General features: G+C 42.4%; 1 protein-coding gene across 1 annotated transcript in view; it reads left to right on the forward strand.

The window, feature by feature from the left end:
- RMND5A (required for meiotic nuclear division 5 homolog A) overlaps nt 1–11,552 on the forward strand; it is a 60,748-nt gene that overhangs the window by 44,812 nt on the left and 4,384 nt on the right. Inside the window, exons 5-9 of the mRNA XM_070379455.1 lie at nt 3,921–4,087; nt 4,905–5,070; nt 7,633–7,735; nt 10,234–10,388; nt 11,233–11,320. Of these exons, the coding sequence (XP_070235556.1) occupies nt 3,921–4,087; nt 4,905–5,070; nt 7,633–7,735; nt 10,234–10,388; nt 11,233–11,296 (655 nt within the window). The 3' untranslated portion in view covers nt 11,297–11,320. The remainder of the gene's footprint in view (nt 1–3,920; nt 4,088–4,904; nt 5,071–7,632; nt 7,736–10,233; nt 10,389–11,232; nt 11,321–11,552) is intronic.

An 11,552-nucleotide genomic window follows, 5' to 3' on the forward strand; every position in this document is an offset into this window, starting at 1 on the left:
TTCCTTTATTAACTGTTTTTTTGTCTTTCGTCGTGTGTCTCCGGAGCTGTGTGGACAAGTAGTTTTTGGTGCCAATTGTAGTTTTGTGCTCTTGTAGTTTCATGTGCTTCATTGTTTTTGGATTTGATGATTTTCAGGTTAATTAAGGTGGTGACTCCCTTCTACCCCTTACTCCTGCTCAGTGAATCAAACACCCACATATTCAGTGTGAACTTCTAGTGGAGAAAACTTCAAAAATTTTTGAAGGGAGTTAGCTGATACATGCTGATTCCCAGAGAGTTGTTTTTAGAAAAATCAAAGTAACACTGAGTATTATATAGAAGTGCCCAAGTAACTTTTAGATTGTCACTTTTTAATTAATGATTTTAGAGAATATTATGCTTATCTATTCAGTAAACACATATTAAGTAGCTGATGATTGTCGATTTGTGCCAGTCTCTGGGCTCACTGCTTTAACCTGCCCTGTCATTTAATGCTCATAACACTATGAGTTGCCCCCATTTTATAGTAAGGAAACGGATGTGAGTGCATTAAGTAACAGATCACCACGATTCACACCACGGAGCCAGCATTTAAATCCATGCATGTTTGGAGAAGGAAATGGCAACCCACTCCAGTAGTCTTGCCTGGGAAATCCCATGGACAGAGGAGCCTGGCAGGCTATAGTCCATGGGTCGCAAAGAGCCGGACATGACTTAGCAACTAACAACGACATATGGCTCTACTGACCTGCTCTATCTTGTGCCCCTTCAAAGTAGGGGGGTGCCAAGCTGAGCAAGGCAGAACTCCCGCCTTAAGAGACCATCCTCCTAAGTGGATTGTGAGAGGTTCGAATAAAAAACATCTAGAGTTCAGTGGATGAAGAGATTATTAGGAAACTTACAGAAAATGTAGTAATTGAGCCTGGGCCTTGAATTTTTCAGTTCTGTTCTCAGCTACTCAGTTTGTTCCATTGTACTTTTGTAAAAATACAACTGCTCCCTACACTGGGAGAAGGGACCGTGGCTCCTCATTTCATGGAAGGAACAAGCGTTCTTGCCAGACCAGCTCTGCTCCACCTAAACACGGTGCTGCTGATGGTGATGCAGGTTGCTGCATCAGGTTGTCTGAATATGTTTGCATGTTTTTCTTGGCGTGCACTTCTCTCCACCTCCATTCTGTTCTCAGCAGCCCTCTTAATTTCCTCCTTTGATTCTTCACACCACATCACAAATGCCTCCAGCTCACCCTATTGGCCCGCCACTGTGTTTTCTCCTTCCCTATGTTGCATAACCTGCCCTCTGGGTTTTCAGCCTCCCCTCCTCCCAGAAAGAAGAATGGATGGGGCAGAGACCTCAGTGGTGGTAGACCCGGTTCCTCAAACTTCTTTGTTCTTTGTACCACTCCGGGCCATCTTTGTCTTTATAAAGTAACCTCTTGCCTCCGAAATCCTTATTTTTTTTCCTCTCCTGTTTCTTTTCTCTACCGAACCTATGGGCAATTCTCACTGCACAATTCCCAGTATGCCCAAATTTCACAGTTTAGTGAGATAACACCAGTTCCTCAGCAACACAGTTCAGATTTCAGTCACCATGGTATATTGCGAGTAGGTACATAAAATACAAACTTCTCTGCCAGCTTTTCAGTCGTGGATCACAACATAAATAACAGATGTGCAGCATGGTCACGGCCAGTCACGTCACTGCTCTTTAGTCTCTTGGTGCTTGGTCACAGCATATCTGTTACTCAGTTCACCCTCAGACAGCAAGTGTGTGGCTCTATTGCCTCCTCACCTCCTGGTAATAAGCCCACGTGACATATTACAGAAAGGGATCATTGAAAGACAGGCTTGGACAACAAAGATGAATTACTAGAGGTGAAATTGAATGCATTGAGGATGATTTGAAAATGATGACAGCAAGGGAAAGCTGGGATGAGAGCTAGACTTACAGGAAGCTGTGGTATGAGGCATATTGAAAAGTCCTATGGGGACTTCCCTGGTGGTGCAGTGGCTAATATTCCATGCTTCCAGTGCAAGGGACCTGGGTTCAATCCCTGGTCAGGGCACTTGATCCCACATCCAGCAACTAAAGATCCTGCATGCCACAACTAAGATCCGGTACAGCCAAATAAATAAATATTAAAGTCCTATGAATGTAAAAACCAAGTTGAAGTTGCTTCAACACCTTTTAATGTAAGTTGCACTAGGAACAGAAAGCTGCTTGTGGTTTAAATGATGGAGCATTTACTTCTACTTTGGATTGAAGACTGTAAAAACAAACAAACAAAAACCCATAAAACCTTGCCATTCTGGGGACTTCCCTGGTGGTCTAGTGGTTAAGAATCTGCCTTGGTGTTACAATTGGACTGCATTAACCTTAGTGCCAGTTAAGGATCCAAGGCTTACTTAAATTTAAGTAAATATTTCCAAGATCCAAGTGATTACTATTTTTAAAAATTACTTTGATTTTGAGGTCAGAGGAGCTTCATGATTAGACTCTAAGATGCGGCTGCATCAGCAGATTGATTAGAGTATTGATATATGGATTTGCAGTCCTTTGGGGAAGGATAGGATTCAGTGAGGGCTTCTCTGGTGGCTCAGACGTAAAGAATCTTCCTGCAATGCAGGAGACCTGGGTTCCATCCCTGGGTGGGGAAGATGCTCTGGAGAAAGGGATGGCTACTCACTCCAGTATTCTTACCTGGGAAATCCCATGGACAGAGGAGTCTGGAGGGCTATAGTCCAGTAGGTCGAAGAGAGTCGGACGTGACTGAGCAACAAGCACACATACAGGATCCAGTGAAAGTGCTGTCTGTGAAGTCTAATGCCAGTCAACTGATTCATTACAAGTAACTTGAAACACTTTACTTTCGTATTGGGTTGACCCATAAGTTCATTTGAGATTTCCGTAGCATCTTAATGGAAACACCCGAACAAACATATTGGCCAACTCAATAGTAGAGTAGCTCAGTTTAGATTCTGAGGGTCCTTGGTGAATTGGGTTAAATGGGGAATGTCTAACTGAAGATCAGATTAGAGAAGAATGTGATACTTGACATCTTCTACATGTCAATATGTTTAGAGAAATAAAGCAGTGTTTCTTACCACTTGCTTGCAAATTTGATTTTAACAGCTGGCTGATAGACTTTTCTGCTTTAGCGCTCACCTTTAACTGGTAGTCCCGGCTCAAGATAGTGATTCCAACTTTTTGTACTACAGAGGCTGATGTCACTGAACTTGGGATCATTCGGAACTGCTATATCGTTCCTTCTCTTATTAGCAGTGTTGGTACAGACCTTTCTGGCACTGAACACACTACATGGTATTTTTATAGCTTTATCTGCCTGATTAGATCAAAAGCATCTTGAGGGTAAATACCTATGTTTACTATTTTTAATCTAAAAGCAAGTAGCACAGAATCTTGCAGCAGTGCAGTGTCGTGTTAGTTTCTGCTGTTCAGCAAAGTGAACCAACTATATGTATACACATATCCCCTCTTTTTTGGGTTTCCTTTTCATTGAAAATTTAAACATAGATGATTCTCCTTCAGAATCTTCTGATACATTTATAAACATAACAGTTTTAACAGGACGAGTAGTGGATCTAGGCAGCCGGTAGTGAATCTCATGAGTGACGTCGGCTTCAACGTGTGGCCTTGTACAGTTCCAAATATGTCAGAATCGATCTTGTCTTGATGTAAAACCTTATTAAATAGTAATTGTCATCTAATTTAATGTTTTTCTTTCTTTCACTGGCTGCAGAGCATCTTTTGGTATAGTTTATTTTCTTTACAAAGCCTCTGGTCCTAAGGGTTGATGTTACCACCAACTTCCACAAGATGGCAGACTAAACACACTTCTGTTGTTAGGTTTCAAACCACTTTTAACATACATGCCTGTGCTTTTTATTACTGTTGAATCATTTTTTGCTTTTTCTTCAGATGGGCAGTATCAAACCGAGAAATGCTCATAGCCCAAAACAGCTCCTTGGAATTTAAGCTACACAGACTGTATTTTATTAGCTTGTTAATGGGTGGAACTACAAATCAGCGAGAGGCATTGCAGTATGCTAAAAATTTTCAGCCATTTGCTCTAAATCATCAAAAAGGTGAGTCTAGAGTCTGAGGGTTTTAATGGTTGAAACAGGGCTAAAGCTGCCACTGGAATTTGTTTGTCTTAAGTAGATGTAACATGTATTTGCTAAGAAACTGAAACAATTGTAGATGATAATCACTTAATTAAAAAGCTCTTGACTGGCTCTAGAACAGAAGTGAAATACTAAAGCCTCTTGATTGAGGGAATTCCCCGAAAGTCCAGTGGTTAGGACTCTGTGCTCTCACTGCCAAGGGCCCCAGGTTCAATCCTAGTTGGGAAACTAAGATTCTACAAGCCATGCGGCAAGGCTTAAAAACAGAAAGTCTCTTAATTGAAAAGCCAGAAAGAAACCTTACATTTTGGAGGATGCTGTTAAACTAAGAGGAAATAAGGTGTGTTCTTGTTCCACCACTCGCCCCGCCACCTCCTGTGCTGCTGTTGTCACACAGCCAGACGTCTGAAGGCGCACCAGGGTGGCAGCACTGAGCCCCAGGGATCAGTGTGGGGCTGGCTGGTTTCACAGCCAAAGATGGTAATGGCCCCACTTACGACACAGTGGTTACTCCTCCAGATAATGGTAATCACACTGTGCTGTAAGAATAAAATAATTATACATTCAATATTTAGTGCTTTCCTTTTCTTGTTTTCCTCTGCGCTGCTTCTTTAAAAGACAGCAAGCTTAAGGACCAGAATTTTAAAAGACATTGTTAATAAGTTATTTTTATGCTGTGTCCACTGGGGAAATTCTTGCCTTTTTCAGTGTATAACTTGCAAACCCTTGTTTCAAGTGTGAGCATCCACACCTCCAAATTGCTGCTGCTTCTGTTTAGACATTCAGGTCTTGATGGGGAGCCTCGTGTACCTGAGACAAGGGATTGAGAACTCACCGTATGTTCACCTGCTTGACGCAAACCAGTGGGCTGACATCTGTGACATCTTCACCCGGGATGCCTGTGCCCTCCTGGGGCTCTCCGTGGAGTCCCCACTCAGTGTCAGGTATGCACACTGTCCGGTCTAGTTTTTGTTTATTTTTGAGGGTTCACTGTGCGCTATAGTTGGTTCTCGTTTGTTAACTATTTTTACGTAGTAGCATGTATATGTTGATCCCAGTCCATCCCATCCCCCCCTTCCCCCCTTATCCCCCTTATCCATAAGTTTGGTCTCTACACCTGTGACTCTTATTTGGAAATACTTTGCAGATAAGCTCATCTCTACCATTTTTCTAGATTCCACATGTGTACGTTATATACATAGTATATATTATATATAATTACATATATAATATATGTTATAAATTATATATAATACATATAAATAATATACATTATATATATCATACATTATATATACAATATTTGTTTTTCTGACTTACTTAATTCACTCTGTGTGACAGTCTTTAGGTCCATCCGTGTCTCTGCAGATAGCACAATTTTGTGCTTTTTAATAGCTGAGTACTATTCTATTGTATATACGTGTCCTGTCTCTTTTTGAAACGTTCATCACATTGATCAGTTCTGCTTAATTTGTGGTCTGGTTCTTGATGTTTAAAGCTGAGAGAACGTTTGTCTTTCTCAAGAAGAGTATAGATGGTATTTCAGGAGATCATCACACTTGGCGACAGTTTTAGAGGAGCAGTTAGCAGAGTGTGATCCTTTGAGTCTGTGATCCTTTGGGGGTCTCTGAGAGCCTTTCCCACTTTGTTCACATGGTGGGTTCAGTAAACTCCATGTTTGAATTATGAGCTAAAGGACTAGTTGCTTTTTCCTGGAACACAGTTTTTACTTGAAAATCCACTGAAACACTACAGTTACTCACACTCAGCCTTTTGGCAGACATCTATTCAGATGAATGAAGTAGGCCTCTCATGTCAGGGAAAGCAACTGGTGGTGTCTTTTGCCACAGTGATGGAATTTTTAAGCTAAAATAGAAATTTGGGGAAACTTGAACCCAGCACTGTGAGCTTGACAGCTTCCCAGTGCTTAAAGACATTTCTGATGAAATTGGTGGTGATAATAATTTTAATTTTTCGATGTATAATAAAACGTGCTAGCTCTTAGAAGAGCAGTATGATCTTACAAAATCACGCATGAGTCAAGGATTCATTCAGAGTTCCAGACCACTGGGTTTTAGTAGAGCAGAGTACAAAAAATACTCGACGTAACAGCAAGGATTCAGATTCCACTTTGCAGCTCACCTTTTTAACAGACTGCTACTTTGTGGTGTTTCAGTGAGACATTAAAGAAGAAGATCCACAATTATATGAAAAGGCAATTAAAGTGCTACATATCTGTGTGAGACTGGATTTTTTTTCCATTTCAACGGGAAGAATACATTGCAACAGACAATGCAGAGGAGGGTATAAGAATCCAGTTGTCTTCTGTTAAACTGGAGGTTAGAAAGATATGCAAAAACAGAGAACAGTGCTGCTCTTCTCACAAGGTTATTTTTGGCTTGGAAAATATAGTTATTTTTTGTGAGAGTGTTATCTATCACATGTAATATATTTATTATTTTCAACATTTAAATTTTAAACATTTCCCAATTTTACTTTGTAATACAATAAATAATGATGGAACCCACAAAACCAAACACCCTTTGAGATCCTTAATGTTTCAGCCTGTAAAGCATTCCTGAGATCAAAAGGTTTAAGAACCTGTTTCAAGAACTGACTCTTGCAGCTCTTCAATTCGTTTGATTCCTCTAGTGTTTTGAATCCCTGCTCTGTCCAGGCATTGTGTGGGACACAGAGATGAATCGGGGCAGCCTGTGTTCACAGGGGTCAGAGTCCTACGTAGGAGACAGTGCAGTTCACTTTAACATGCTGTGGGGCTGCAGGGTCGGGTTCCCTGGGACAGACTTGAAGTGGGGGGAGACAGACGTGCAGGAGGTTTACTGGGATCACCGGCTGCAGGGAGCGAGAGCAGCAGGATCAGGCTGAACTCTGAACTCTGTCACCAGAGGCCTCAGCCCACCCCTGCGGCACTCTGGAGCTGCAGTGGCTGGTAGGGTCATCCCAGTTGGGACAACTTCTGTGTGATCAGGCGGAGCTGTCTTAGAATGTGACCCTGGTCAGGTCGCTTCCTTCAGGTGAGGGCAGTCTTGAAGAGGGACTCAGCAGAGAGTTGACTGGACTCAGCAGAAAGTTGACCGCCAGCACTTGTAAATCTGAGAAGTGTGTACTTTCTGCCCTGGCTCTCCAGGGTGATCCAGGTCTGGAAGGGGCTGTGCAAGGAAACGTTTCAGAGTGTCATTAATGCTAAGAATTCTGTGTGGGGGGCCACAGTTCCTGAGGCACTAGCCTGCTGTTTCCCCTTTGCCTGGCAAAGAAATCCACTCTCCTTCTCCTACGCTTGAAAGAAAAAAAAGAATGTGCATGTGTGGACATGTGCACACATGTATGTGCGCACACACTACTTCAGCAAAACAGATGGCTTTATCATACCTAGAATCCAATGGGACCCTCTGCACACAGCATGCAGGCTGGAGGAATTGGTGTTGCCTGGGACCAAGCTTTCTGCCACCTGGTCTGGCTTTAACATTTCCTTTTCTGCCCTCCAGTTTCTCAGCAGGTTGTGTGGCGCTGCCAGCTTTAATTAACATCAAAGCTGTGATCGAACAGAGGCAGTGTACTGGCGTTTGGAACCAGAAAGATGAATTACCTGTGAGTGCCATTTCCTATTGGTTATTACCTCTCCCATCAAGAGAACGTGGATGCGATGGATTTTAAATGCTTATTTTGCCTTTTAATCAGGAAATTTTATTGTAGCCATTTGACAGGGATTCTTTTATCTGTACGGAGACATGATTAAACAGTAAAAGCAGGGTAGGTAGTAGTGTTAGCCACTCAGTCGTGTCTGACTCTTTGTGACTCCGTGGACTGTAGCCTGCCAAGCTCCTCTGTCTATGGAATTCTCCAGGCAAGAATACTGGAGAGGGTTGCCATTCCCTTCTCTGGGGGATCTTCCCCACCCAGAGTTCGAATCCTAGTCTCCTGTATTGCAGGCAGATTCTTTACTATCTGAGCCATAGGTACATTTTGGAGGCATTGGAGTTTTCTTACCATTTTGATTTATAGCAGCAGCGACAGCTAGTGAAGGAATAGGTCAGAAGGGGGAAGGGTGGATATACTGAGGCATGAGTGGTGTTCTAAGTGCTGTCGACTTCAAAAAAAATGTATGAGAGTTGTGAGTTAAGTTTTATTGGAGACAGAATGAGGACCACAGCCTAGGAGACAGCACCTTAGATAGATATGAGGAGATGCAAGGATTGGGCTCAGAATATCAGTTTCTGAAAATACTTGACTATCTGAAGACGTGTTGCACCAGTTTTCCTGGAGCACAGAGTGCCTCACTCCTGTGCTCCACCCTGTACTACCTTTCAGGGTGTCTGGAAGGTCAGCATCTACTCTAGTCACTTGCCAGCTCTCTCTCTCCTCAGAGTGGTAGTTTGTCCATCTCTAAAATGGGACCATCCTTCTCTTTATGGGGCTGTTAAAGGCTAGATAGAGATAACAGAGGAATGCTTAGAATAATATGGAACACACAGTAGGTAGTTAGGTTTTGTTGCCATAGGAGTTATGACATGGAAGCATAACATAGGTCATCGTGTGTGTGTGTGTGTGTGTGTGTGTGTGTGTTTGTGTGTTTGTGTTTTTCCACCAGGCCTCTGACAGTAGGCACTGGATCTTTGACAGGAATTCTCATTCCTGCCTGACCTGGTCACGGATCCCAAAGGCCAAAAATATGTATTTAGCTTTTCGCTTTTCTCCTACCACCTCTGTGTGCAGGTTTATCTGCAGTTCCCTTGTAATTCCAGCTGATAACTGTCAGTTGGTTGCCCCACTTCTCAGAGACCAGTTCTGATGAAAGGCACAGGTGCACGCCCAGTCCTGAGTGTGGTCAGGACACAAGCAGTGCCCCGCGTGGCAGCTGCTCGTTGAAACGAGTGAGAAGAACTCGAGCCTCCCCTCGCTTTGCTGAGGCAGGTGCCTCCGAGAACCTGGCACTTTCCCAGTTGTATTGTCAGTGTCTGGCGCTTGCACCCTAGAACAGAGCGCACCGAAATCTGAATTCACCCGGCGCCTGTGTGTCAAAATAAAGCAGTTGGGGGTTGGGGAGAATGATCTGGTTATTTTATCTCGGGATCATTGTTACACTCTGCTAACTTTCTTGGAAGAATCTGGGCAATATAGACTTTTCTGTTGATAGCCATTTGAGATTTAGAAGAAGAGAAAACAGAAAGAACTGCTGTTTATGAAGCCTCTGTCCCATGCTAACCACTATGCTACGGTGATCTCATAGCTTTTGTTCTGCTCACTGCAGAGAGAGCGAGCCGGTAGAGTGCTGTGGGCGCAGATGGATGGGGTGTGAACTCTCCGGCTGAAATTTAGTTTGAAGCCCTTGTTTCAGGTGGTTTCTCTGGAAGTTGCATACAAAACATGGGAAACCCAGATCTAAAGCCCACACAGCAATAAGCAATATTTAGTCTGCCTTTTAAGAATTAGCACACTGAATTGTATCAGTGTGTTGTGAAAACCATCAGCATTTCTGGTGAGTTTATTTATTTGGCCATGCCATGCAGCGTGTGGGATCTTAGTTCACTGACCAAGGATCAAACCCCTGCCCTGGCAGTGGAGGCATGAGCTCTAAACACTGGAATGCCAGGGAAGTCCCTTGGTGTCTCTTTCGTACATCTTGATGAGTCCTTCAGGTGAGGGCAGTCTTGAAGAGGGACTCAGCAGAGAGTTGACTGGACTCAGCAGAAAGTTGACTGCCAGCACTTGTAAATCTGAGAAGTGTGTACTTTCTGCCCTGGCTCTCCAGGGTGATCCAGGTCTGGAAGGGGCTTTCCAAGGAAACGTTTCAGAGTGTTAAGAGTGTTTGACTTCCAGAGTATTGCCTTGCCTTTGACCTTTGCTTTCAGGCATTAGAATTTGGTTTGCTATATCGTGTTATAAATAATTTTGAAGGTTGATTTAGAATGATGAGGTAATACTTTGAGTCCCTAAGACTGTCCATCTTTGAGTTAGTTTAGAAGGGTGCTGTAAAAAGTTACCTTCGTATGAGCAGGTTTGATGAATGTTCTTTGCCGCAGAGTGCATACTGGCATGTGGATGGTTTCCTGAAATATAACTTGAGTCCTTTACCTTTTTAAAAACAGATTGAAGTGGACCTTGGTAAAAAGTGCTGGTATCACTCAATATTTGCCTGTCCTATTCTTCGTCAGCAAACAACAGATAACAATCCACCCATGAAATTGGTCTGTGGTCATATTATATCAAGAGATGCCCTGAATAAAATGTTTAATGGTAGCAAGTAAGTGTCTTGACTTTTTAAATGTTAGTAATATATATATGTGGAACTTGTTGGGACAATAAATAATAAGGATAAGTAAACATAGCTAGAGTTTAGAAATATATAGATTTACTTATTTAGTGCGTGGTATGTGATCTTTTCTCAATCTAAAGACTGAAAAATTTGTTCAAGAATTTATTAATTAGATTTAAAAAAACAGTTTCGAAACTCTATTTCTAGCATAGGCAGCTAAAGAATTTCTCATTGGAGTTCATTTCAGACCCTTTACAGTGAAGCCTTTTCTTTGAAGAAAAGGCCCTGAAGCTGTTTGTGTTCTTCTCAGCAGCCGAGTGCAGGTGGATGGCAACTTGGTTCAGACCATGCTGGTTTCTGATGCCACCACAGCATGTCGTGTGCCACCACGTGCATGTAGGCCACTCTGGGTTGGCTGCGTGCCGTGTAGGCCTAGCAGCTGGCATCAGTTTTGCTGCACGAGTGTGGATTGTGACACCAGTACATCTGAAAGTCATTCTGAGATAGGTGCAAGCTAAACCTTGGAGGAAAAAAAAAATTGAATTTGCTTCTGAAACCCCAAAAGCAATTTTCACAACAGTTGTCTTTGTTTTCAAAATACGTTTCACTGATTGCCACTGAAGAAGAGCCTTGCAATTTAGGGTCTGGTTTGGATGGTGTTTATTTTTAACTCTTCAAAGCATGGCTGTTCTATTCAGGGAGAGCACAGTTATGTGCACAAACAAGCATATCTGTGAGTGTGATTGTTACAAGATACTCTGTAACTAGATAAAAATTGAATGCTCAGTGCTGATCCTGTTTCTTGATTCAATGTTTTCTTTCTTGTCTTTAGATTAAAATGTCCATATTGTCCAATGGAACAAAGTCCAGGAGATGCCAAACAAATATTTTTCTGAAGAAATAACGTTAGTTTGCAATTTGTAAGTGAAACTGAATCGAGGGTGCATTTCAGAAGAGAACGTTCCATTTAATGCAGCTAACCAAGGACTCCCATGTTTCTATAAGCTAACGCTCCAGAAACTTTGCCAACATCTTAGTGTGTACACACAGTGGGGAGTGCTCCAGTTGGATATTATCATAGGGCTTTATTATATTCTTGGTCTTCATTTCTGATCAAGTAAATACACCAGCAGTTGTCATTCAATGCAGGTT

The sequence above is a fragment of the Bos mutus genome, chromosome 11, assembly GCF_027580195.1.
Source record: "Bos mutus isolate GX-2022 chromosome 11, NWIPB_WYAK_1.1, whole genome shotgun sequence".
Classification (NCBI taxonomy): domain Eukaryota; kingdom Metazoa; phylum Chordata; class Mammalia; order Artiodactyla; family Bovidae; genus Bos; species Bos mutus.